At 50.9% G+C, this 26,918-nt stretch overlaps 2 protein-coding genes across 2 annotated transcripts; both read right to left on the minus strand.

Moving 5' to 3' along the window:
- Positions 1–46: 46 nt before the first annotated feature.
- Positions 47–13,868, minus strand: MPHOSPH10 (M-phase phosphoprotein 10). Its single transcript, XM_061572536.1, has 12 exons — positions 13,743–13,868; positions 12,600–12,847; positions 11,835–12,415; positions 10,716–10,849; positions 8,986–9,175; positions 7,884–8,025; positions 7,105–7,172; positions 5,943–6,080; positions 5,385–5,498; positions 4,652–4,759; positions 2,014–2,244; positions 47–1,600 (listed from the first exon to the last, which is right to left on the minus strand). The coding sequence occupies exons 1-12, from the start codon at positions 13,823–13,825 to the stop codon at positions 1,451–1,453; spliced, it is 2,187 nt and encodes a 728-aa protein (XP_061428520.1). The 5' UTR covers positions 13,826–13,868; the 3' UTR covers positions 47–1,450.
- Positions 13,869–15,579: 1,711 nt separating this feature from the next.
- LOC133354991 (gamma-secretase subunit APH-1A-like) lies at positions 15,580–26,918 on the minus strand. Its single transcript, XM_061572238.1, has 7 exons — positions 26,166–26,918; positions 24,350–24,520; positions 23,295–23,368; positions 22,183–22,305; positions 20,841–20,968; positions 19,828–19,951; positions 15,580–18,256 (listed from the first exon to the last, which is right to left on the minus strand). Exons 1-7 carry the CDS (start codon positions 26,276–26,278, stop codon positions 18,192–18,194), a joined length of 798 nt encoding a protein of 265 aa, XP_061428222.1. The 5' UTR covers positions 26,279–26,918; the 3' UTR covers positions 15,580–18,191.

Consider the following 26,918-nt stretch of genomic DNA (forward strand, 5'->3'; position numbering starts at 1 on the left):
GTTCTGTATCATGGTTGTGTGGTGGTGAGAAAGAAACAAGAATGCGTTTGATTTGTGTATTGAAATGTTTATATTGACAAGTACAACTTTGAGACATCAAAAAGCCTTTACATCTGGTTGCTGGTAAAGAAAAGCATTGGGTTACATTTAAAAAAAGGTCATCCAATTTTGGAATTGTCTAAACCTTCAGCGTTTACCACAAGTGTTCAGGTGCAGCGTTTACTCTACAGCCTTAAATATTTCAGGATTTAAACAGTTGTACAATGAACCATTTGATAAAATGGGCAAAGCCGATTAATCCTCTACTCAAAAGATCAATGTCCTCGTGCTGAAGATGAGCCACGACCATGGCAATCTCCCTTCCTGTTCCTGGGTGAGAAGGTTGAGTTACCCATTGTACGCCGCTGAAAATATTGTTGGCCTTGGCAGCACCCAGAGCTCCCACAGTGGGGCAGTGGAGGCAGCCTGCACACCAATGGTGGAGAGAATGGAGATGGGAGGGAATTGGCCCTGGGACTCAATTGGTCAATGGCTGTTCATGCAAACTGGCACGAAGGGGTTTGATAAGTTGGAAATTATATGCATTCATTAACTCCCCCCCCCGGGGGGGGTCTGGCCTTCACACAAGGACTCATGACACCATCACATCTATCCCTCCAAAGGAATGAAACAAATATTTCTCCACATCTGGCTGTCCGCCTGATGCTAGTTGTAATTACTGGCAAAACGTGGGTTTACTCTCCAACACACCGGTGTGTACTAGTAACAAATTGTCATGTTCAGTTTGTGACAAACCTTACTCATTGGCTGCGGCAGGTTTAAAGACATTTACACAATTTAACCCAAAAACAAGCTGTATTATGAAAGACTCCATACCTGTAGACAATGGAAATAATTTACAAAGGGGTTTTTTTTTTATCCAAGGGGCATATGGTTGAGCCCTGCCTCGCAAGTTGGTGGAGTTTGCCAGTTGCCTACACGACTTCGACTTGCCCATAATATACCAATAAAGTAGATGTGGCGGAGGTATAAATAAAATAAAAATTATGTAATTACTAAATCCTATACACAGCCTTAGAAATCCACTGCTGCATGGCCTCCCCATTGGGGTTGTTTGACCATACTTGATACCAGTCGGGGCAGGTTGGTGAAAGTGGGGGAGGCCCAGGAGTAGCGACTTCAGATGTCACTCGCCACTGATGTGAGCCGTGCCAGGGAATCAAAGTCAATAGCGTGGCACCCTAAACCGATCGTACACATCACATTCACGAGAACTCTTAACCACAGTGCATTTCGCGATGCAATCGTTTTAAAAACAGTACTCATCTTATTAACAGTGATGAAAAAACAAGCATCAATGACAGCACGAGGAAACCTTTTTAAAACCCAGTGGCAGAACTCTTGCCTGGTCTTTATTCCAGAGAAATCAAAATAAAAAATGCCAAAGGGCTCAGAGCTTCAGCTTGGAGGCAGAGACCTTCGACTTCGTCGTCTTGCGCGACCCCTTGGCCTTGTCGCTCTTCACCTGCGTTCGGACCTGCTCCTGCAGCTGAGTGAAGAACGCCTGCGACGATCGCAGGGCTTTTCCCTTACCCTCGTCCTGAAGTTGTGGATCGCGCGCACACACACAGGGCACAAGTCGACACGAGAGACAATGAGTCACCAGCCGTGCGGATCCGTGGGGCTGTCTTAAATTCCGACTGTCATACGCAAGTGTCCTGGGTCGTGAAAACGCAGCGCAATAATAACTACTACGCATGTAAAGATCTGGCCTAAGACCAAATCGCCAAACCACCCGGAATGTGCCAGAAAATGTGAAAATGTTTAATCTGAAACTCATCTCAAATATAAAGTATTTTGACGTATGCATGTCTGTATGTATTTTGAACTTCTTTTGCACCGTACGTAGCCAACCTGCTAATCGGAGGTGTGAGAGAAGGACCCCGGGGCAGGGGGAGTTCAGAATAGTCCAGAGGGCAAAACAAACAGTACGTCACTCGCCCCGCCGTGTACCTTGAGCAGCGAGGCCTTGCCCTCGCGCGTCAGCTGCTGCAGCTTGTGCTCGGCGCTGCTTTTGCCGATCTTGCCCGTGAGCCCCGGCTTCTTCTCCTCCAGCACCTTCTGCCGCCGCTGCCTCTCGCGCTGCTTCAAGCGCTTCCTCGACTTCTTGAGGCGCCGCTCGCGCTTGCGCTGCGACGCCGTCTTCTCCAGGTCGCCTACCTCCTCGCCGCCCTTCTTCTTCTCCTGAAGCCAATGCAAGCGTTTGCAAAGTTTTAATTCGTGGGTTTTATTTTTAATGGCCGGGAGGAATGGGCATACCGCGCAAGTCGCTGAGATCCAGGATTTTAATGCGGGTTTCAGCTGCTCCCCTCATTAAACCAGTGCTGAGCCAGTGCTGAGAATTTCATATTTTTATAGTGGCGACCAGTCCACCCATAGGTCATCCTCACGCTACTTCGCGTGGGTTCTGTAAATGCTTAGACGTGAGGCTGAAAACATGGTCGCCTTGTGGCCTCATCAGGGGCCAGAGCGCTGAGGCAGCACTGCTGAGACTCTGCGTTGGAATCCAGGTGTCCGCTGCCAAGGGATTCACCTGGGTTCTCAAGTGCAGTGAGTTGATGGTCCCAGCCCAGACATTAATGACAATGCAGACCCCTCCATATGCTCACACAGAGACACATGGACTGACATAGACACCCATAGACTCACAGACTTCCATGGACTATCAGAGACCCATACACTGCAGAGACCCATGAATTGACAGACCCCATAAGCAGGTTTGTGATTAAGCAAGGTTCTGAAACGTAGCGACATGATGTTCTTAGCCTGGTCACCAGAATGCACAAACTCCCATTATATTCATTTAGTTTTTTCATTTGTCAAAATTCCAGCTCTGGCAATGAAGAATATTGCTGAAGCGGCCATGTGGTTAACATTAATCCTGCATCCGGGTGGGTGGGAAAGTGCTGCCCTCTACTGCGTGGAATTAAACAAACTCTTTGGGCCTTTAGGAGTTAACCAATCGACACGAAGTGATTTCAGAAGTCGTTCTGTCGTATCCCTTGCGGGCCGCTCTCCAACACATGGGGGGGGGGGGGGGGGGGAGCATTGTTCCAAACAGATTTTCATCTCGTGACGTGGATTGCACAATTCGAAAAAAGTTGGGGGGGGAAAGATTGAAGAAAAGTGTTTCATCTTTTTTTTTAACAATAACCTTCACCGGGAAGATATACGCTCGAAACGTGCATTGTAATGGAGCGGATTATGTGGTGATACTGCATTGGCAGTGCTGCACAAGCCAAATAAAAAAAACTGGAAATAATCAATAACACCGCCTTAAACAGAAAAAATATTGGATCGGTCACTCTCTGGCCTCTGCTGTAAAGAAGGGCTATTGACATATGTGTGTGGAGTTGTTTTTTGTAATGGAACTACATTTACAAAGATCGATGCCACCGAGGTCTCACCACTCGTGGTTAGATAGATGGAACATAATGATAAGGGTGTCCTCTGGCTCCGACATTTTAACATTTTTCGACCGCGAAGTTGGAGCATTACATGGGTGTACCAGAGGAATTTACAGCTGGTACAGATACAATGAGAGGCTGACCGATGCCCGGGTGCGGTCAAGGGAAGGCTCCCTCTCTTAGTCAACCATGTTATGTATACTCATGATCTGGTAATTGCTGCTCACTCTGAGGAGTTGGAGACTGCTGCTGAACCTGGAGTGTGCGACTAAGAGGTGGGGGCCTTATCATTAGCCCCACCAAAACTAAGCACCTACCTGGGTATTTTGTATGATCAAACACTCTACCCCTCAACTTCCCATTGACAGAGGAGTTGTGGAGAGGGGGTTGCATACCTCTACAGTGTGCTTTTCACCAGCTCCGGTTTGGCAGCAGAGGTCTCACTCCGAATCAGTCGAGAGGCATTATCTTTTATCAGCTGCATAACGCTATGTGCATGCTACCTGGTCTGTCACTCCACACAAAGCTTTTGGTATTCTTACCGACAGTTATGCCCTCCCTTCTCTGTACTTGCAAATATGGGTCCCTCTAATGGAACATCTACACCGGTTTGAAACACTCAGGCTGCCCTGTCCACGATCCATCCTGGGCATAACCAGACTGGATTATGTGAGCTCACAAATCCTTGAAAGATCTAAACACAGTCGCATCACTAAGTTCCTCCGGCAGGCGAGGCTGCGTTGGCTGGGTCGCGAAGCCCGTATGCCCAGCCACCGCATACCCAAACAGCCTGTGCTAGGCTGGATAGAGGGGGCTAAACAGGTGCAGCATGGGCTAGATAGATGGGCTGATGCTTTACAGGAATATGTGGAGCTGAGTGGACTTGCAGAAGACTTACCAGAGGTGTCAAGATCGGCCTCTATTGAAGGAGGCTCGTTAAGGACGCTACTGGGCAGTTGTCGGCAGTTGCAATCAAACAACAGTGGAGGACGGAGGAGCGACGCTCACAACGAGCTGAAAGCACCTGGGTCTGTGCCGTGACATCCTGCCAGCGAGTCTTCGACACATCACGTAGCCTCAAAGTGCACCTAGCCTGGCACAAGTGCCGTGGTGACATCACCTCCACTTAAGTGGCGAATGGCGGCTGTTGTAGTTGTTGTGTTTGGGTGTGCGTGCACACGAACCTTGATCTCCTCGGGAGCGAGGAGCGTCGCGTCGCTCATGTTCACGGGTGCCACCTCCTCCATGGTGATGGCCGGAACGTTCGCCACCACCTTCATTTCCGGCACGGGCTGCGGGGTCGTCACGGCACGCGTACACAAACACACGGGCGGGGGGGGGGGCGTCAGCAACCAAGAAAAGATCCCCTGTGTAGCCTCAACAGGCCATTGGGGCAAGTGCTGTTCGCGAGCAGTTATGAAGGCCAACACGGTCCCGCACGAAGGGGTGGGTGACCAGCATCACACCCGGAAGCTTTTGTCTCCCCAGTTTGCACATCGCACCAGGTACTTATTATTGAAGGCCGAGTCAGCCTAGGGGAGGCCCAGTTCAAATCTTTGTCAGCGATGTTGGCCATGAACAGGACTCGAACACGGGTTGGTTCGTAGCTCATGCGCCAATCGCTGCGCTGCTGCTCATCAACAACACAAAAACAAAGATCCGCCACGTAGCAATTAACATGCTTTTGGGGCAACCTATGAAGGTCGGCACGGCACACGAGGGTGATGGGTGGCCAGCACCACGCCCGGCTGCCTTTATCTCCCCGGTGCTGTTGCTTACACACAGACTGGCACATGCAGAGAGAGAATGTCCAACACGAGCCGTCGAGCACGCCGCACCACGAGCACACTCGGAAGCGGCACCTCGCGCTCATCGCTCGCTCGCTCCGACTGCCACGGGACGTCCTCGCTCTCTCACCGGCTTGGGCATGAAGTGGAAGTTGGAGAGTGCGTCGAGCTTCAGGAAGAGGGTGTCCATCATCTTCTTGATCTCCACGTGCTTCGGGTTCTCTTCCTCCTCCTCCTTCTTCTCCTAAAGAGGGGGATGGGTGAGAGTCGTTCAGAGGGCGGATGCTCGCGTCTGATTGGCTGGCCAGGGTGAGTGGGAGGGTGAGTACTCGCGTCTAATTGGCTGGCCAGGGTGAGTGCGAGGGTGAGTACTCGCGTCTGATTGGCTGGCCAGGGTGAGTGCGTGCGAGGGTGAGTACTCGCGTCTGATTGGTTAGTTGACTAGGGTCAGTCGGAGTGCTGTACACTGACAATATTTTAGTTTTTTTTTTCTAATTTATGTTTGCTTAATTGCAGTACTTTATCATTTTCAGTGACCTAGGGTCACTGGCAAACGAGGCTCACCCTGCTCTCCCTCTCTCACAGTTCTTACCTTGCTGAAACAAAATGACCAAAAATAACCAAACAAGCCCGCGGGTCGATCCCAGCGCGAGGGGACGGCCGCCAGCGGTTCTCCGCGTCTCCGTACCTGCACCTGCTTGAGGTACTCTTGCTCGTAGACCTCGGCCAGGCTGAGCTTGCTCTTCTCCTGGTCCAGCACCACGCGCTTCTTGTACTCAAACGCCTCCTCCTTGGACTTGTGCTTGCGCTCCACGTCGTCCCACGCCTGCAGAGAACCGGCGGAGGGCGAGTGACCGCGTGCGGCCAGGTCAGCGAGCCGGGCCGCCACCGCCGAGATCCGTTTGCATTTCTTTACAGAGTTTGCCAAGCAGAGGTCCGAAGGCCCAAATGTCTATCGGCCAGCGGCAACCGTCGCTATTATCGAAGTCGTAGCAGGTGAGAGCGTGACACCCTGCTTGAATTGAGCAAGGTTATTATGATAAGAGCTTGGGGGGGGAAGATACGGGGGGACGGAATTCCCAAGTGGTGCAGTGCAAGGGAAGAAGGAAAAGAGAAGGGAGGTGACCTGTAGTGCGGTGAGTGGAGGAGTGAATGGGTGAGTAGCAGTACGAGTGGATGAGTGGGGGAGTGAGTTGGGGGAGTGGGTGTGTGTTGCTGTGATGGTTCAACACAGTGTGGAGGAGCCGAAACCGCCAGTGTCTGCTGGGTAAAGGATTGAGGTCCACGTGAACAGTGACAACGCTACAAGTGCTAGAAGGGAGACCGTGGGATCCGGGCATCGACACCGCCCTCCGCGGAATACAATGTGCTGATAGACATTGTGTTCAGCCAGAGCACCAATGAGTTGCACAGAGACCCATCGACACACAGAGCTCAATGATGCCAGGGCTACAAAGACGGGGAGGTGCATCGGGGCCCATGCCAACCACGCTCAACCACTACAATTGCCACCTTTTCCACTGTCGACCAAACACGGATATATTTCTCAGTCAGCCTAGGTCTATCATCGAAATTGTGCAGGACACTGCTGCAATAAAACCGGTACCACATCTCTGGAATAAATCAATCCCGCCCACCCAAACACAGATGCCAATTCCCGGACTTTCCGGGTCCACCCCTGACATGCGGCAACCCTATTCACATGCACATCCATAAGCTTCCACATTAGATCTTCACGTAGACAGCCCATAGACTCGCATACAAACCCATCAACGTATTTACACCAGCTTGTGATTGAACTGGGTGACTCGGGTGTCGCGAGTGTCGGAAGATGACGGCACACGGCTCACCTGATCCTTTATCCGCTGCTTAATGAGGTCCTCAAGCTTCATGGTGGTCTCCTCCGTAATGACCGGGGCTGCAGACAGAGGGAGGGAGGGAGAGGCAAGGGGGTTGTTGTTGTTGTCTTCCACGAGTGGGCAGTGGCATGGCCCCGGGCGCCGCTTGTGACAGACGTTCACGATTAGAATCCAGCGGCCGCCCCGATCGGTACCGTGGCGTGTTGTTAACCGTAGAACTACGACAAGCCGTCGGCTTCACGGCGGGCGTTAAAGATCCCGCGACGTCAGAGGCAAGAGTGGGCCCATCGTGTGCTGGCATCATGTTCCACATTTTTTAAAAACGACGAGCAAATTACTTTATTGGATTATGCATAGAATTCATCGCCCCGGACTGTGAACACATTACAGGACCCACCTGAAAAAGAGCCATGAGGCTCATTAATGCTTTTCTGAGTAAACCATAATCTAAATAATAAACACAATTTTGGTTAAAATCCAAATGTGACAATTAAAAACATCGACTTGACGTCAGAGGTAGCTCTGCGGTATCCACTTCTGCGGGCCGTTCTCTTAGTCTCGTGACGCGACGCCGATAGCGCAATGGAATGAGATTGAGGAAAACGACAAAAAACACTGAAAAGAACCACAGCCACAGAAGCATCAACAGCAACACAGCAGGGGGTGGGGGAGCGGGGGGGGCAAAACGTCAACCTCTTTAAACAGGGCCACTACGAACGCCATCATCAAACCCCCCTGGATCTGCTAGCAAGCGAGACACCGCAACGCACCCATGCGGATGGCGTGGTCAAATATGAGTCCCTCCTCCAGGAGGCTGTTCTCCGGTCGCTTCTGCGCCGTCACCTCCCCCATCAGCTGCCACGGTTTCTCTGAGAGGGCCGCCTCCTCCAGCTGCTTGATCCTCTTCTTGAGCTGCAGGACGCAGACGCACAGAGGCAAAGGCAACGATCGCCCGGGGGATGCCCTTTAACGGACAATAGTTGACGATTCATAATAAAACAAATTTAAAGGCCACGTATACGATCTGGCCAAGGTATGTCCTAAGGCCCTCCACCACGCGACGCAGCAAAACAAACCGTCACGTGTACACGCATTGAACACCACGCCAAATATTATCGTTTCGGCTCGCCAGTAAATTGAAAAAGAATTCTAAAAACCATATTGAGGAAGTGCGAATTGCTAAATTGGTTGTGAGAAACAATGTCGTGTGCACACACGACAGTTTAATCTGCGTGGCTGTGTCGGGTGGTGGAGAGTCGGAATGTAGCCCGACCCAAAACAAAAATTACGAATCGTGTTGAATGAGACAACAGTGATCTTTACTACCCCTGACTTCCCCTTCACTTCTTGAGCTTAAATGTAACAACATTCACAGCCTTCTGCATCTAACCTATAAACAAGAGAATATCGCACGCTTGATTCGATGCGTGCACTGTTAGCATAATAATCCATTTTAATCGACATCCAAACAAAGATCCCCCTTATAGCCTTAACATTTTGGCAAGTGTTATTAGAGAGGACCCATGAAGACTGGCACAGCTCACAAGGGTGGGTGACCAGCACCACGCCCGGCCACCTTTGTCTCCCTACTACTCATGTGAGGCCGAGTCGACAAAGAGGAGGTCCAGTTCAGATAGTCACCGGTGTTGGCCGTGAGCGGGAATCTAACTCGGGTCGCCGCCGGGTTTGTAGCGCTAACCACTGCGCCACCGCTGCCCAAAGACACCAGCACGCATACCCAGACGACAAGTCTAAACTGTAACAATTCCGTTTACGTGTTTGTGGTCTTGCTGCACAGCGGGGTGGCACAACACGACACCACGGCACAGACCCAAAAACGCAGCAGCGGCGCGCGCCACTCCGGCACGTCACCTTGTCCTCGCGCTTCTCAAAGCTCGAGCGGCTTCCCTCTGCTCCCTCCGCGTTCTTCTTCCCTCCGAAGATGTCCTCCACGTCTTCCCCCTCGCTGTCGTCGGAGAGGACTTGCGAGCGAAGCGCCTGCTTCGCCTGCTTCGCCTGCGGCCCCTCGCCGCCCTCCTCCACGTCCTCCAGGTCGTACTCCCTGCGCGGCGATGCGGACGCATGGCAGTGACTCAGCGCGGAGGCGTCTCGCCGGCGTTAACCGCGGACGTACGCACCTTGCACTTGACTCGCGCCGTATGTAACCAACTGTGCTAATCGGAGGTGCGAGCCAGGATCACTGCGATCAACATTTCTCACGCGCAGTTCACAACAAACTCAACACATTCGTCAATAAGTGGCCTTAAGAGAAGAAGAAATAATAGGCTAAGTTTGTGCAATGGCCTTCCTGCACAGTACTGACTTCTGGCAAGCTCAATGCCCACAAGAAGGGAGTTTCACAACGTGTGTGCGATCCACAGACCCTCACCTCCAATGCTGGATTACAGGCATGCGCCACCACCGCACAGCTAATGAATAACATTTCTATAGGAGGCAATTAGAGATGGCATTTACCAAAGCTGCCATGATACTTGATACTGTTTAAAATAAAACCTCGTGCCCGTGGCACACCACGGTCGGGGGAGCAGAGTCAAGAACAAAGAATGGACAAATAAAAAGGAACGGGAAGGGATACTGGGACGGAAGTTCCCAAGACGGACAAAGAAGACGCGGCTCAAGACGAGCAGCAGGAAGGAGCACGGGGGGAAGAGGGGGGGGGAGAATTGGTGTAGGATTGAGAGGTTTTATTTTGGCACAGGTGTAGCCGTTGAGCGCTGTACGCGATTGCTACTACCTGTAGTCTGTAATAACGTCCTCGAGTCAACAGGGAGCAGAGGGGAGTCTCAGGGTGATGAGTCAGGCCGTTGGGCCAAGGTAACCCTAAGGCAGCTCGGGACCACAGGGACAAACCCCCAGACCCCCAGGAAGGCGGCTGGGGGAGAACGTCACTCCCCAGGCACATTCCAGACGGTTCCAGAAGGGAGGAGTGGCCGGGAGTGGAGTGAGCCAGAATCCGGTATAAAAGACGGTCCCCTGAACGGGTCCGGCAGTCGTCGTTCTACCTGAAGACTCAAGAGCCACTCTGGAGCTGCCACCCTGAAGACCCGAAGCGAAGAGCCCAAAGGGCTGAACCGGACCCCTGGCTAGGGTCGGGCCAAAAGCTTCACCAGTGAAGAGGCTAGAGCATAGCCAGTGTTAGGCAGGCTAGCCGGAGGGATATCTCCCTAAGTATCGGGTGGAAGGGGCCGTAGCCCTTTGTGTTGCTGCTACGTTACAATAAACGTACTGCCCCCAGAAGAGAGAAGTCTCCGCAAGTTTTATTTCTGCTACATTTTTTTATCTGAAGTGCACACAGGTAAAACCCACGAGGCAAAAAAAAACACATTTTCCATGGAGACCTGGTTTCCAGGAATGACCAGGCCAAGATGTCAAGGATGAGAGGGGAGGGAAGAGAAAGAGAGCGAAGGAGAGAGCAGAAGCGACTTGCACGGAGCAGCATCTGTGTTTACAGCGGGGAGGGATTCAGGGTGGGTGGTGGAAGCCACACGGAAGCCACGTGATTGACGGGAGGCCTGAGCTGATAAGACAGATATGATGATCGTAAGTTGGCTTTGCAACTCTAAACTCGGGAGCGCACTTACATATTTTCGGAGTCCTCATCCTCCTCGTCTTCAAACGTCACCTTTTTCCCCTTCACCACCTTTGGGTCTATCCCTTTGGCACCGTCTGCGGTGAAATAATCCTTGTACTTTAAGTCCCTGCTGCTTTTCTTGGCCTGCAGTTGAGCACACATAAAAATTACAAAAACGTTACAAAAATTGTCGGCAAATATTTCACAAGCAGCCACTGCACACGGTTAGTTCACTGTTCATTCCAGATTTGAAGCTTTCGTGACTGCAAGGATTCATACTCTTAGGTTTTTTTTTCGGTAAAGTCACGTAGGTAAAAAATTAAAATTTTAAATAATAGAAATAAAATAATAAATCACGACGTTTCGGAGGCAACACAAGCTTCCTTCATCAGGTGTAAAAAGGCACAGCAAAATAACTGTTCATCTCTGTCAGAAAGTATTTTTTAGTTATAAAATTAGTTTTTTTTTAAATGCACCTTTACATACAATTCTCATTCTTCTAGCACATGGCAGGTTTGTGTCATTTACACATCCATGCGAGCCACGTGATGATAGCCTCAGGAGCAGTGCGGCTCGCACTGTCGGGTCTGCCGGAGAGTGGGCCTCGTAAAACAACGCAGTTGCTCACCGCAATAAGGGGCGCCACGGTGACGCCGTGTTAATTGCCTCGCCTGGTGTACAGGAGGTCGCCAGTTCGATCCCGACCGCAACGCCTGCTCTATATTTGGGATTTGCATGCTCTCCCCGTGGTGGTCGCATGGATTTTTTCCCGGGTCTTTCAGTTTTTCCCTCCACATTTAGAAACATGTGTTTAAGACTATTTGGCCACTATACATTTCCACTTATTAATTTCGTGAAGGTCTTCCCATGCCGTGTTGATTAACAGAAGTTGTAAACGGGATTTTATTTTTCCATACTTGACACGCTGGTCAGTGCAGGTTGGTTAAGGGGGTGAACCGGGCCCAGTTCAGATATCACCAGCCACTGATGGTAGCTGTGACACAGGAATCGAACTCGGGACGCCAGATTGAAAGTGCAGTGCGCAAAGCGCCGTGACTACGTGCAAAAACAGCAAACCACTGACTTTCAACGACTGTACTGAGGTAAACAAGTCCAAGATGTAATTTACCTTTTTAGTTTTTGTTTTGCTTTTTTCATCATCGCTGTCATCATCATCGTCGTCGTCATCGGACAGCTGATCGACGAAGAGGTCAACTTCTTCATCATCATCAGAGTCGTTCCGTGCCTTCCCCTCGTCGCGTAGCCTCCGTCTCTCATCACGCTTTTCCTCCGCTTCTAGAAACGCTTCCATCTGGTCGATCTTCAAGAATTCGTCTTCAACGTCCAAATCTCCAGACACCTTCCCAGCGTCCTTCGCGACTTTCCGCTTACTCTTCGCCTCCAGTTCATCGATGTCAAAGTCCACGTCGGAGTCGGTGGCATCGTCTTGATCATCCTCGTCGCGGGACCTCTTATCGGGTTTTTTATTCTGCGTCTTACCCCACACACGCTTCTTACCCCTTTCTGGGATTAGCTCCGTGGAGGATTCACTGTCCGTGTCGCCACCAGCTCCAGAGGTTCGTTTCTTTTTGGCCCCACTGCTTGCCGGTTTGTCATTCAAGTCGCTGCCAACGTCGTCATCGTCGTCGTCAATATCACTGTCATCGTCGTCGTCATCACGGTCCGGATCATCTCCTTCAGACTCGGTCCCTGCAAGTCAGTTTCAACGTTCGCGTTCAACGTTAGCAACACAATTACAAACACGACCGTTAACAGCGAATGGCTTTCAACAGCCTTTTGTGAATCCAGCTCTGTGTCATTTACGCACATTTACGCGATCCAACCCGAAATACGTTCTCATGCACTTCAAATCGGACGCATTAAGTAAACGCACCTTCGTCATCTTGGGGCAAAATGACGATGTCCTCGTTGCTCAGGACCTGCGTCACTTGGTGTCTCAGCTGAGCGAGCGCCGCCTCGTTCTGCAGCTCCAGCTCCTGCCAGATCTGCTCGTCGTCAAAGTTGTCGATGACGAGGTCGGCGAGGGGACTCCCGGCCCAGCCGGGGAGTTCGTGCCCCTTGTGAAGATCGTAGAGCTCCTTGGTGACAGAGCGTAGCTCGTCCGCCAGCCCATCCTGCACCCTGCCCGTCCACACCCAGACACCGTAAACAACACAACCGCGGAGCAGCCACTCGCTCAGTGGCGGCGATGTCCCCCACGACGCTTGTGCCGACCTAGGCGAGGCGAGGCCACAACAAGTGTCGAAGGTTCGCTGCTGGCAGGTCACGGGACAAACCCAGACGTTATGGCGTGACTGACAGAGGACTGGCAGTCAGCCTTGAGCAGGCTGTTGGGGCGAGGCACGTGCTGGTAACGTGCTGTTACGGCGAGCACCTATGAAGGCCGCACGGCGCACAAAGGCCGTGGTGTGGCGAGAACCGCGCCCGACCGCTTTTGCCTTCCCGGTGCCGATGGGTTTTTAGTTTAAACGCCACCCCAGGTGCCCAGGACTTAGTCCACCTATAGGGGCCCAGCAACTGGTCTTAATACCGCTCGCCAATGATGTTCGCCGTGGCCAGGAATCGAACTTGGGTCCCGCGTTCGTGGCGCAATGTGCAAGAACAATTTCTCTCCACGCCACAAAGACGAGAACACAAATATCCCCCGTATAGCCTACACAGACTGTCGGGGCAAGTGCTCTGACCGAACACACATTTAAGCCAAGGCCTTCACATGCGAGTTGGTGTGAGCCTTCACAAAGCAGAGTGGTGCGACCAAAAGGCCCGGCAATCTTTGTCTCCCCAACGCTGACGTCCACATACACCGGCAATCGGTTACTAATCATTTAAGGCCGAGTCGATCTAAGCGCGAACCAGGGAGCCGTGTCTGAGCGAGGCCCCGCGAACGCACGAGTCAACAGCCCCAGCGCGCTGAGCGCTCGCGGCCACGAACCAACCGACGAGCGAGCGAGCGGAATGAGGCCAAGGAAGGCAGGAAGGCAGGAAGGGCGGGCGAGGTAGAGGGGGTTGCGGCTACCCCAGGAAGAGCTCCGGCGAGGCGGTGCAGCGACTCAGCACGAGCCGGGCCCTGCGGAGACCCGCGCTCACGCGCGCTGCCATGACACCCACGTGGAGTCGCAGGGAACACGTGGGGCGTGGTGGGGGGTGGTGCGGAAGTACGGGGCCGCGCTGAGGACAAAGCGTGAATTGTGGAGGGGAAACGCGATTTTATAATGCGTCGACTTGATGCGAAGACCATTCAGTGGTTGGTGATCGCGTGATGCTGCGTGTGGGTTCGCAGTGGTGCACAGGCACAATTAACAACAGCTCACACACCGCCTTGACTTAAAAACAAATAGCACGTGTCCTCAAGAAGGGACATTGCCCGATACGTCGACGATGACAGTATATATATAAAAGGGAAATTTGTGAATGTGTGTCTATTCGAAATGTTTAGCATACTTCCCGACATGCAACAAACTTGAAATTTTGCATATGGGTAGCTTCCAGACTGTACACAATGTAAAACGTATAAAAATCGACTTTTGTATTTGGGGGGGGGGGGGGGGCGCAATAATGGATATATTCTAGATTTGAAGCTTTCGTGACTGCAAGGATTCATACTCTTTGTTTCTTTTTCGGTAAAGTCACGTAGGTAAAAAAAACTAATGAAATAAATGAAAACAACTAAATTAAATCACGACGTTTAGGGCGCAACACAAGCGTCCTTCAGGTTGGGACAACGTAGCGAAAGCAGAACCGCTTAAGTGTAAAAAAACAAAGAATGGATATACATGTATTTTGACGTCACACCTGTGATGTCACCCGCATGCGGGAGCGTCACGTAGTGTGCCTGCTGACGTCACGCAGTGTGCCTTGTGACGTCACGCATCCCCCACACCCTCCACGTCGGCCGTGTATTAATCCAAGACAAGAATCCAAGTCTCGGGCGAAGCCGGCTGGTGAAGCTGGTGAAGCTGGTGCACAGCTGGTGCACAGCTGGTGCTGTCAAGGCAGTGCTGTTGACGAGCATGCCGAGTTTGATGCTCAGAGGCCATGCGGTAGAGACACTGAGCTGGCTAAAGTGTCCTCTGGCTCGATAAGCTGGGATCGAATCCAGGTTTCTGCCTCCTCTGGTGTTCAAAATCTAAGTTGTTTTGTTTGGGTTCGATCGCGTGGAAATATAAATGTCGTTAAACACGCCACCAGCCGCCACAGCCCATGAGTAAGGTTTGTTACATTAACAGAACGTGCCAATTGGAACAGAACACGCTGGTCACGTGGACATTTGTTGCAGCCAAATTCTCGAAACGCGCGTGAAAAAATGTGGAGGGGAAAACTGCAAAGGACCACGGAGAGCGACACGCAAACTCCGAACAGCAGAGCGTCGGGGTCGGGATCGAGCCCGCGACCTCCTCCTGTACACCAGGCGAGAGAGAGAACTTCTCGCCACCTCGTACATCAACAGTCTACTGGATACAATGTGTTGTCACCGATGTCTCTTCGACTAGATGTGAATCCAGCCCCCAGACTCAGTGCCACAAGTGTAGACATCCCTGTTCTGCCCCCCAAACCCCCCAGCACACGGAGAGGCAGCGAAGGGCGATTGCCCGAAAGCATTGCCGGAAACGTCGCCGATTACATGTTTATTGAAAGACCACCACCGCCACCACCGTGTTATTATACTGACGAGTGTGCTGAGTAATTGTTGTTGCTGTGCTTGTGTGTACCACTGACAACGCAGCAGCATCGCCAAATAACACGCAAGGAGAGTTGTGTTAGTTGGTATTCAAACATAACGTGCATTGTCTGCTGTAGTGAACGGGGAAAATACAAATTTATTTTACTGGATAAAATATTGCAATAGACAGATGTAAGAAGTGCCACGGAACACATCAAGTGAGCCATCAGTTTATTTACCAACACATCTTGTGTATGCGTCCTGTATACAACAAAAATATGGCAATGAAACATCACCCCGTTGTCTTATAATTAAATGATACTGTAATTCAATTATACTTTGGTTAATAAATCAATAACAAATCACTTGTGTTAGTGTATACCTGTAATCCATTGCATTGCCATGGCCAAATGCAATGCCTAGTGCATTATATACACCACTTTTACACACAAAAGTATGGAATTACTACCAATTCAACAAATCACCCTATATTTCAGTTTGTGGAAAACCATATATTCTAAGTCATTTGGTCTTCTTCACAAATTGTATGAATATGCACAATTGCACTACAATGTACTAGAACACCCCCCAATCACAGAAGTTGTAATATAATACTATGTGCCGTCCGCCTCGCGTTAAAAAAAAGTTCAAAAATGACACCACAAATTACTCAATCTGGATTATACGTAACAATCATCACCCCTACTGCTAGACATGCCCCAGGTCACTCTTGCACATGAGACTATTCTGGTCTCTTTAAAGTTCTCACTCGGTTAGGTAAAATCAACTTGAACTTGTAGCAGAAAAGGCAAACATTCGTCCAAACTTTGTCCCATAAAAAAACATCTCTTCTACAAAAGTCACGTCTTCAGTGTTCTGGTTTTAACAGGACATTAAATCCACGACCGCGTCTCTATAACTCAAAACACTGCCGCACGTTTCTTAAAAAGGTTTGCTCAAAAAATATACCAACCCGACACCCACTATACCGCACATCATCATGATCATCGTGGTCATCGTCTCGTTTAAAACAATCGTTCAAGAGCTCCGCGCACTTCATTTGAATGCCATCGTCGTGCTGGCACCGATCCATCTGCCATGCGTACCCTCACGGCCATGACAAGAACACACGTTGTTTCTGGCGCAACTGAACTGTTGCAACAAGTACATAGGCACTGTGGTCCCGTAATGCAAAACATTCCGCCTGTGCTTTGGGACTTGCACCCAGAGTGGTTTTCTTTACTTACCGAGCGGCAATTCAACTCGTGGCCGCCTTCAACCCCTTTCCCACCGGTACATCCGAGCCGAATCAAGCCAGCGCAGGGGTCCTAACGGTCCAGTTGGCTTTCCTCTTATTTGCCGGAACCAAACCACGATACGCTGGACTCGCAAGACATCTGGATCCGGCTCGGAGCCACGTACGGTCAGGGGTGGTGCTACTGACGCGTTCGTCGCGTGTGACCTCAGTCAGTTCAACTCGGTGTCACCGTGTCCCCTACACACGCCTCCACTCTGTTGTGCGCAACGTTGGCGAAGACAGAAATCAAATGTGTGCCGTGACGTCACTTGCCAAGTTTAAATTTCAGGCGGCGGTGTTTGTGTTAAAAATCCACCTGGAAATGAGATGAGCACGGTTGACTCCGTACGGTGTGAAATAAGTTCAACATACATACAAATACCTGGTAAAAACGGTAAGATACTTAATTGTAAATAGCCGAACATAACCTGCGCCTGTGATCAAAATCACTCGGAATGCGGCTAATCTAGTCAGATTGCAGAAAGCCAAGTAGGGGCGAGCCTGGATAGTGCTCAGGTGGGCAGATCACATGTCACCATGGGGCTCCTGACCTTGAGCTCAGTCTCATGGGCCCAAGCCTGACAGGGTGAGGACACAAAGTAAGAGCCACCTTCCCACTCGCCTATGGAGAGAGAGCTTTGGAGTTGTGCTGTTCTATTCTGCCTTTGGTTACCCAATTATGTTTTAGTGTCATGTCACAGGAAGAAGACATTCACATTCGGACGGTTTTCAGCGAGCAGTGCACCAGACAGTGTCAGAGAACAGTCCCAGAAGATGATGTACAAAATGTACTTCTGAAAGCACTTCGAGACTCATTAATCATGACAAGCACACCTTTTATATGACCTGCAAAAAGTGTTCCTGGCATGACAAGTAAACCAATACTTTACATTTTCAGGGTTGGAATATGACAATTTAAGTGAAAAACTATTCAACACGTCATATTTTTAGCAAGCCAATGGTAATCGGGATTAGCCCATCAATTATCTACACTTGATAACTTCAGCTAATCCCATGGTGGTAGACTCCTGGATTCAGACTCATGATATCTCAGAAATGTCGGCGCAGACTCTACCACAGAATTAGCATAATTTTACTGGAGCTGAATCTCACTTCAAAGCAGCTATCATAAAAGTCAAAGTGCGTTTGTGTTCCAACAAGATATTTTCAGAGTGGTTATCTTTGAACAGCTACTATTGACTTCCCACAGAGCATTTGCACGTACAGCCAAGATAGAATCTGTAAGGGCCTTAGCAATCACGCATCTCATTCCGACCAGTCCAATGCCCTTTTGCAGTATGGGCCCCCCCATTGGCAGCTGTCCCTGTGCGGCACAAGGTGTGCATGGCACCGGCCTACAAATGGGCATTAGTCTGAGAATTACACACATCCACACACACCCACGCATGAATATGCAGGTGCATTGTGGTACAAAGCGCTCCAAAAAGGAATTTCCCGGTACGGGTTCCCTCGACGGAGACGCCGCAGCAGCAGCAGCAGCGCCGCTGCTAGTCGACCCTGTCGTCCTGCGGGTCGCCATACAGCAAGGGCACCCGCTCCCACTGCTGCTTGCCTGGAAATAGACACACACGCACAACACAGATGCATACGTGCAACATGGATGCATGCGCGCAACACACGCAACACAGACGCACACGTGCAACACAGACCGAATTTGAATGAAACGCTGGCGCAGGGAAGATTGCGCCCATGCTTGTGAGTGACGCTCCACTGCTTGATCCAGAGATGAAGGTTCGTGAGCACACAAAGACACACGAAGCTGCCCCCCCCCCCTCACTATAGCCTTACAGACTGGTGGGGGATGCTCTTAGCGAGTAGCACATATGAAGGCTGGCATGGTACACAAGGGGGTATGTGGCCAGAACCACAACCAACCACATTTGTCTCCCCAGTGACGATATTTACACACTGCACAAGGTACTCATTTAAGGGCGAGTCTATCTAGGGGAGGCCCAAGACCTGTTGAGATATTCGTCACCAATGTTGGCTGTGACCAGGAATCAAACTCGCATTGTGGGTTTATAGCAGAGCGTGCTAACCACTGCTCACCATACACATACAAAGATAAAGATCCCCTGTATAGCCCAACAGAAACACACACAGATGCATACAGACACCTAAAATAACACATGCTCATGTGCACACACAAGCTAATAACACACATACACGTAAAATAACCTACACATATACAAACTCGTTTACTTTGAGCACTGTTGTTCACATGTTTGCTAGTAATTCTAATATCAGCTAGTCAACCTAATTTGTACACTTTTACACATACAGTATATTAACAATCATACCCAACCCTGTGTCAATCCACAGCTGGATGAATACCTCTCAAAGCCATTACACTGTGGAGGCTGTACGTGTTGTGTCCGTGTGTTTGTGTGTGCGAGTGTCTTTGTGTACACGTGTGCATTCTCGTGCGTCTACTACATCCAACGGGCTTGACAAAGGGCTGTACGCACATTAATAACAATAAAACTTGAGTAAATTTGATATTTGCACCGTGTGTCACAGTTTTTAGTAGTTTCCCAGTAGGGGGTGATGTTGCTTGCAACGTGTAATCCCAATCGAGTCATTTGCCGGTTATTTTTTATAATTTGGAGTCCATATGTGTGTGTGTAGGGCATTGTGTGTGTGTGAGTCTATGTATGTGTGTGTGAGTGTGTGTACGTCGATATGTGTGTGTAGCTCCATGTGTGTGTATCTAAAGTCGATGTCTGTGTGTGTGAGTCCATATGTGCGTGTGTGTGTGTGTAAGTCTATGTGTTTGTGTGTGTGGGTCAATGTCTGTAAGTGTGCAAGTCGATGCGTGTGTCTGTCTTTTTCGCCCGGGCAACGCCGGGTACTTCCCGCTAGTTTTTTATAATTTGTAAAAATGTGGACCATGACGCCGGCACATACTGGCCTTCTCCTTACAAAAGATTTCACGGAATCTTTTAAGCTCCACCGTGAAACAAACAACGCGCATCTTACGGATTAATGCGTCGGCGGCAATATCCAGGGCGGCCTGCTGGGTTCGACGGCGAACCACTGCAACAAAGCGACCCACGCTCTAGCGCTGGGGCCGCGTCACAGCGCCAGAGGCGGGCCGTGAGCGAGGGAAGGGCTACGTCTTACAGGTGAGACAACGCTTGAGGCTGTGGAGGGACCCTCCGCTCGCGTAGAACGCCCACACGGCCATGACCAGCAGGACGGTGTAGGCCACGGGCAGGCCGCACGTCATCAGCGGGCTCAGCAGGGTCTGTGGGGCAGTGCGGACGGTGAGGAGCAAGTTGCTAACTTGATCCACGGAAAGGGGTGGATCAAACATTGTGGAATCAAAAGCTGAGAGCATGATAAGATGATAATGATGATGATAATGATGATAACAATGGTGATGACAACGACAATGTATTAATATAACATGACAAGATAAGTCAGCACTCAGCAACACCAATAGCACAAACTGGGACAACCACCTTGCAACAACATTGCCCTCAACTGGCAGACTATGCCCACATGGCTGGCCAGTGCAACATTCACTTTGTGCCTCACAGGGATGGCTGCCAGTGCCAGTGGGGGGTCCCCTGCTGCAGGGCACCTAAATACTGCACTGCAGAGGAGGCGTGGGTATGTTTATTAAATGTTAATGATAGACTATTGCAAGTCAATGGAATTCTTGAAGTGAGATGTTTGCCACTTTGAGCTGCTCAGCTAAATGGAAATTGTTATTCTGTTATGATTATAATTATTGAGTACGTATGGTATTGGTGCCATCCTTATGGTGCAAGGCGTTGTTTCACGCAGTCTGGGGTAGTTTCATAGCAGGGAGCGATGTTGCTGTGTGCAATCCCAGTTGACTCATTTGCAGCTCGTTTTTCAAATCTGGACCATGACACTGGCGCACGATGGCCCTACTCTTTTCAGATGATGTCACGGGATCTTAACGTCCACTGTGAAAGCAGACGGCACGTAGCAGTCGTATTATCTTCACGGTTAACAGCACACCGCAGGAATTCACCAGGAGCGGCCCCCAGGATTAGAACCCCGAACCGTCCGCAACAAGCAGCGAGCGCGGTACGTCCCGCCAGGCCACGTCACCGTCCAGAATTCTCGGCAAGTTCCGTGCCGGCCCGGCCGGCGTGACCCACCAGCCCAGAGACGAGGAAGTGAGAGCCCACGACAAGCGACACCGCCACCCAGCGCCGCTTCTCGCAGCCGTGGAAGAAGATAAGTCCCCAGAAGGTGTGGAGCAGCACCAGCGCCATAGTCATGAAGGCTGGTGGGGGGAGGGTGGGGGGGGAGATGAACACAAGTGCGGTAGTTAACATCTCGCAACTGGATATACAGGAGGTCATCCCTACCCTGACGCCTCAATACTTGGAGTTTACGTGTTCTCCCCGTGGTCACGTGGATTTTTCTCCGGGTCCTCCGGTTTTTCCCTCCACATTTAGACTGAACGTGCGTTTAGAGTATTCGGCTGCTGTAAATTTCCACGTGATAAGCCGTTCATTGAGCGATCATTTATGGCCAGGTTGCTTCTGTAAAAGAGCTACATAGCTGAGTGGGCCTTTCCAAATAAAGATAGTCGTCGTAGTAAGATGGACAGGAGGAGGACACGAGGGGTTGTCCATTTAGCGACGTGCACACGCAAGTCAATCGTCGCCAACATGTGCAGATGATCCTGCTGACGTCGTTCAAAAAGAGCAGGCCATCGTGTGCCGGCGTCGCGGTTCAAATTTTGCCAAGTTTGATAAAAGATGACACGTACATTACTTCCATTGGGATGACGCACGGCAAGATCGCTCCCAACCGGCCGACCAGACTAGTGGTCTGCGACACGGAGTACCTTCGTGGCAACCCTGTGCTATAAGAATGGCGCAAATGCCAAATATATTAAATTATTATTAATTATTACGTTCTGGTCAAAGTCTATAAAAGTAGGCAGTTAGGGAAGCTCTCTGCTCGCTAATAATGGATGTCTTCTCTTGTGTACTACCAACTAAGTAGAGGTGAAATGATTAGCCACCCTCCCCTTTCATGGTCACAATTGAAAATTTCTTACCTTGTATTTACATTATTTACAAAGTCGTGAATCTGTCACAACACGTGTACATGTACAGCCCAGTGTCAACAACCCACTTCTGCTTGAAGGCCTTACCACACCATATCGGTCATGGGGGTTCTTCGACTATACTTCACCATGCTGGTCAGTGCAGGTTGAAGAAGGAAAGTTCAGAGGGGGCGGGGGAGAAGGGCACAGGACCAGTTTCGACATCACTGGTTATCAATTGCTGACGTTAGCCATGGGCTCGGAATTGAACGCAGATGGACAGGTTAATAGAGCGGTGTGCTCACCACTGCGCCATTGAACAACCCAATTTCTTCACCATGACAAAACGATGGTGGCAGTGCCACGATTCGAAAATATATATATAGACGGGCCAAAAAATGGAACGAGAAAAAAATTGTAAACCGCTTGCCACGACTCACCGGACGACAGGAAGTAGTACTGCGAGTCACCGTGGATGCCGACCGTGCCGGGCCCCGCGGCCTGCGCCAGCGTGTTCACCACCGAGAAGGCCCCGCTCACGAGGCCATAGCCCAGCCCAGCGGCTGTGAGGGAGCCCCCACAGGTGTCAACCAGGCCCAGTCGGAGTGGGGAGAATAGGGGCGGTTCAGAGGCGGACAGGGCACAAGCGACGGTACACTCAGCGTTACGGCTCCCATTGCAAACCCGGGTCAAGTTCAAGATCGTGCTCAACGACCTTAAGATCGTCCATGGACTAGCCCCTACCTACCTCTCGCCTCCCTCTACTCCCCTCCTGCCTCTCCCCTCTAATCTCAGTCTACTCCCCTCCACACACTCTTATAACTGTCCTTTCATCTCCCTCTACTCCCCTCCTGCCTCTCCCCTCTAATCTCAGTCTACTCCCCTCCACACACTCTTATAACTGTCCTTTCATCTCCCTCTACTCCCCTCCTGCCTCTCCCCTCTAATCTCAGTCTACTCCCCTCCACACACTCTTATAACTGTCCTCTTTCATCTCCCTCTACTCCCCTCCTGCCTCTCCCCTCTAATCTCAGTCTACTCCCCTCCACTCACTCTTATTGCTGTCCTCTTTCATCTCAGTCTACTCCCCTCCTGCCTCTCCCCCTCATCTCAGTCTACTCCCCTCCACACACTCCTATAACTCTGCCCTCTCATCTCCCTTTACTCCCATCCACGCCTTTCCTGCCTCACCCGTCATCTCACTCTACTCCCCCCCACATTCCCACCTTGCTCCTGTCATCTCCCTCTGCTCCTCTCCATTGACTCGCTGGAAGCGATGGTGGCTGGTGAGACTAACGACAGAGCGGCAGCCACGGAGGCGACGGTACACACCTTGGATCTTCCACTGCTAAAATGGAGCAATGAAATCGGCTCGTGTGCAGGTGCCATGGGTGGATTGTTACATCGCAGGATCGTCAGACATGGTGACAGCTTTGAGAGGACAATGATGATCATTGTGGATGATGATGATGATCGACCACAAACTTCTGTAGTGCTGTCCTCGTCAACACCATCATGACCATTGCATGGAATGCAGCATGATGTCACGTACCGTAGGCCATCTGGTGGGTGGTGATAGGAGGCTGCCCATCCATGCTAATCGACGCCAATCCTCGCTCGGCACGGCTGGTAGAAATACACAAGCGCGTTTAAACAGTCACTAGTTGGATGTAAATATATACATATTCTTAAACAGTCACAGCTTTCTTTGCTCTTCATGCTTCAGGAGAGTTATTTTCAATTTGTTTCCAAAAATGTGTGTTTTTAACTGTTAAGCATTCCTCACAACATCCCGTTATACGTGGCACGTCCACGGTATACCGGCCCACCTTATTTTGAGGACTCACTGTACAACACAGCTGGGCTGCAATCAGATTACTTAATACATCGATTACTATACCGATTATCAGTTCGACTGTCCGACTAATCGTATAACACGGGAACAGTTGGAGGGAAATGATGTCGCCTCTGTTTCAAACGTGTGCCGCTGGACGGGAGGTGATGGACGTGGCTTAGCGACATCATCGGCCGCGTCACGCTGGACGTGGCTCGTAGGGGGTTTCTTGTCTTCAGGAGGCAAAACGTGGAGGCAGTTGCCGTGATTTAAAGGGGAGCTGCGTAATCGACCACGAGACAATTTGTTGTCAAACTGCAACTTCCCACTGCTGCGCAAAGGCCTCCTTTATTTAATTTTAGTCCATTTCTCCCGTCCAGTAGCGAGCTCAGAACTCTGTGGTATTATCTTGCTGCTGCTGCCAGCTTCCTCTGCTTCCGTATCTGTACACATGTTGAACTTCTTTCGCACCGTACGTAGCCAACCGCGCTAATCGGAGGTGCAGGGGATGAACGACAAACTAAACACAAAAAGCAGTTTTAAAGAAATGAGTCTTCAATCGAGATTATTTAAAAGTGCATCGCTCCAGTGGCTTCCTTCTCTTGCCTTCTCGCGCTTTCTATCGGTCTCCGCTCTGCGGGTAGTTTTGTCAACCTCTCGTCAGTTGTTCTCAGGATGAAGAGACAAAAACAAATAGTAGTCGATTGCAGTTTCTCGTCGATGAACCAACTGTAATCGACAAATCGTTGCGGCTCCACTGCGTTCGGAGGTACCTGAGCAGGCAGTAGTAGCCAAAGCGCGAGAGCTCCTGGAGGCACACGGAGAGGAAGACCCCGAGCGTGAGCAGCTCCTGCTGCAGCTGAACATTGGTGCGGTCTGTCACCACGGAGACCACGAACCACACCAGAGAGGACACCAGCAGCGACACCAGCCAAAAGAAAGACCTGGGCACGACAACAACAACAACAACGCAACAACAACCGGCATTCGCCACTAAGTGACATTCACGTCATCGCAGCACTTGTGCCAGGTTGGGTGCACGTAGCCTAGTGCCCAACAAGCACACACACAACGTTTAAAAACACATGGTTAGAGTATTTGGCTGCTATAAATGTCCACGTGATGACAAGCCACTTCGTTGAGCTATCATTAGTGGCCCGGTCGCTTCTGAAAAAGAGCTGTGTAGCTCAGCGGGCCTTACCTGGTCAAATAAAAAGAATAGTTTAGAGTAATAGTTTGGTTTTACATGAACTGGTGACGCCATGTGGCACGTGTTAAGCCGTGGCTGTTGGGATCCTAGAGGGCGGCATTGGGCTGTAGCATAGCGTGGTTGGCAGAGGTGCACCCGGAGTTGGGGGGGGGGGGGTAAATGTTATCATTATTGATGTATATTTAATTTTAGATCCATCTAACTTGGCAGAAAAAAACGATTTGGCCGCTCTGAAATAGTTAGATGGGGTGTGCCAGCAGTGGTTGGCACGGGTCGTGGTGCGGGGACTCAAAAAGCCCCCCCCTCTTCCCCCTCTTCCCCCTCTTCCCCCGGTCCAACTTCCCCGCTCCCTCTCCGATGCCCGCCGCCTGGGGCTCCGGTGAAGTTGGCAAAATCTGGCCCCTCGGCAGCGGCGCCACTCCGTTCGGGGAAGTCGGCCACTGTTGAGGATGTGTGGGAACTCCTGACCGAGTAATTCTTGGCCCATAGTAATGGGCTGTTGTCAGCAGTGTCACGGGAAGTTCTTGCAATACAATACAGGACCGTGTTGTTAACAGTGGGAATTGATCATCTCCATGCCTACGATCATCACCCAGGAATGTCCGTCCTTAACGCTCCTGACGTTACTCCACATCGACCAGCCACCCTCATTAATATTCATGAGCAGGTTACCACATGGACCCCCCCTTCATTAATAATCATGAGCACGTGACGTCACTCCACGGGGGGGGGGGGGCGAGGCGCCTCCTCCCCCCTCCTCGGCGTCCACTCACAGCCCTCACTCACAAGGCAGCGCCCTCACGTCGTCACGTGGTCTCCGTCACGCTGCTGTTGAGACATCGAAGTAAAAGGGACGTCGTGATGAACAAGGGATTACAACCTTCACATGCACTAGCTCTGTGTCACCGCGCCCTTACTAATTGCACACGAATGGATGCAATTAATATCACGTCGCGCTCTGCTTTTCGCTGGCAAGTTTCATATTTACTGCAATACACCCGTCCTTGGACATACAAAACCCTAGTAATAGATGTGTGGGTGTGTATATGTGTGCACGGGTGTGTATGATATAACGTTGGTGTTTGTCTGTGAATGTCTAAATGTGAGGGGGAGCGGTGGCGCAGTGGTTAGCGCTACAAAACCGGCGGCGACCCGAGTTCGATTCCCGCTCACGGCCAACACCGGTGACGATTAATTGAACCGGTCCTGGGCCTCCCCTAGGTCGACTCAGCCTCAAATGAGTACCTGGTGCGGTGTGTAAACATCGCCACGGCCTCCATAGGTGCTCGCGAACAGCACTTGCCCCAACAGTGTGCTCCAGGCGACACGGTCTTTGTGCGAGTGATGGATGATGAGTAATGAGGAGGCGTCGTTCTCACCCGGCGATGAGGATGATGACCCGGACCGGGTCGGCGGCCACGGTCAGCACGAAGAGCGCCAAGGCCGGCCCGAAGGCGATGAACGTGCAGCCGAAAAACACCCCCAGAGACATCCCGGCTCCTCGCCCCCCCCCCCACCCCTCACCAGCAGCGAAACAACCTCGAAGCCACGAACCCACAACGACCACCTCGAGTGTGTCGATCCTTACAGAAGCTGTAAGTCTACTGGAGGAATCCGATGAGCTATGAAGCGCTTTGTTCACAGACGTCCAGTACCACCACCAGCAGCAGCTCTAGCCCCACGGGGAAATCACTCGAGCAGCAGCGAGTGCACGCCGCGGCGAGTGGTTTAATGTGTATCCTGTGTTTATAAATATCTGTGTTGACGCTGCGTAAGTCCACTACGCTTTCAGATTAAACATTAGATGATAATATATTGCAGGTTATAATTGTGCTGTTAGGACGCCAATGTCGACAGATTCGTCAGCAGCAGCAGCGGCGGCACACGGTCGCATTACATTTAAGCCCAACACAACATTTGGTAATAAGTTGTCGGTGTTACTCGCCGAAGATTGCCGTCGCGACGACAGCAGTACGAGTTGTACGTATATCCGCGTTACCGGCATTAATTGCCGCTGTTTGTGATGTTGTTGTGGCCGCTCGAGTGATCGTCAAGACGGAGGGGTTCACTTCCGCGTGCGTTTACACGTCGCTGGCATTGGCGACGTCTGACGGCCGGCAGCTCGGAAGAGG

Source organism: Lethenteron reissneri, chromosome 50 (genome assembly GCF_015708825.2).
Source record: "Lethenteron reissneri isolate LAM-NWPU_2019-01 chromosome 50, ASM1570882v1, whole genome shotgun sequence".
In the NCBI taxonomy this organism is placed as follows: Eukaryota; Metazoa; Chordata; class Hyperoartia; order Petromyzontiformes; family Petromyzontidae; genus Lethenteron; species Lethenteron reissneri.

Bases quoted from the DNA above. Each gene is read 5' to 3' on its own strand.
- MPHOSPH10 (XM_061572536.1), bottom strand. From the start codon at position 13,825: ATGGCAGCGCGCGTGAGCGCGGGTCTCCGCAGGGCCCGGCTCGTGCTG. The intron at 10,850-11,834 runs GTAAATTACATC...GCTCAACTGCAG, and splicing joins GCAAAACAAAAACTAAAAAG to GCCAAGAAAAGCAGCAGGGA. The intron at 2,245-4,651 runs GTTCGTGTGCAC...CATTGGCTTCAG, and splicing joins TCGCTCCCGAGGAGATCAAG to GAGAAGAAGAAGGGCGGCGA.
- LOC133354991 (XM_061572238.1), bottom strand. From the start codon at position 26,278: ATGTCTCTGGGGGTGTTTTTCGGCTGCACGTTCATCGCCTTCGGGCCG. The intron at 24,521-26,165 runs GTGAGAACGACG...TGTCGTGCCCAG, and splicing joins GTCATCATCCTCATCGCCGG to GTCTTTCTTTTGGCTGGTGT. The intron at 19,952-20,840 runs GTGGGTCACGCC...ACTGCCCCACAG, and splicing joins ACTTCCTCGTCTCTGGGCTG to ACCCTGCTGAGCCCGCTGAT.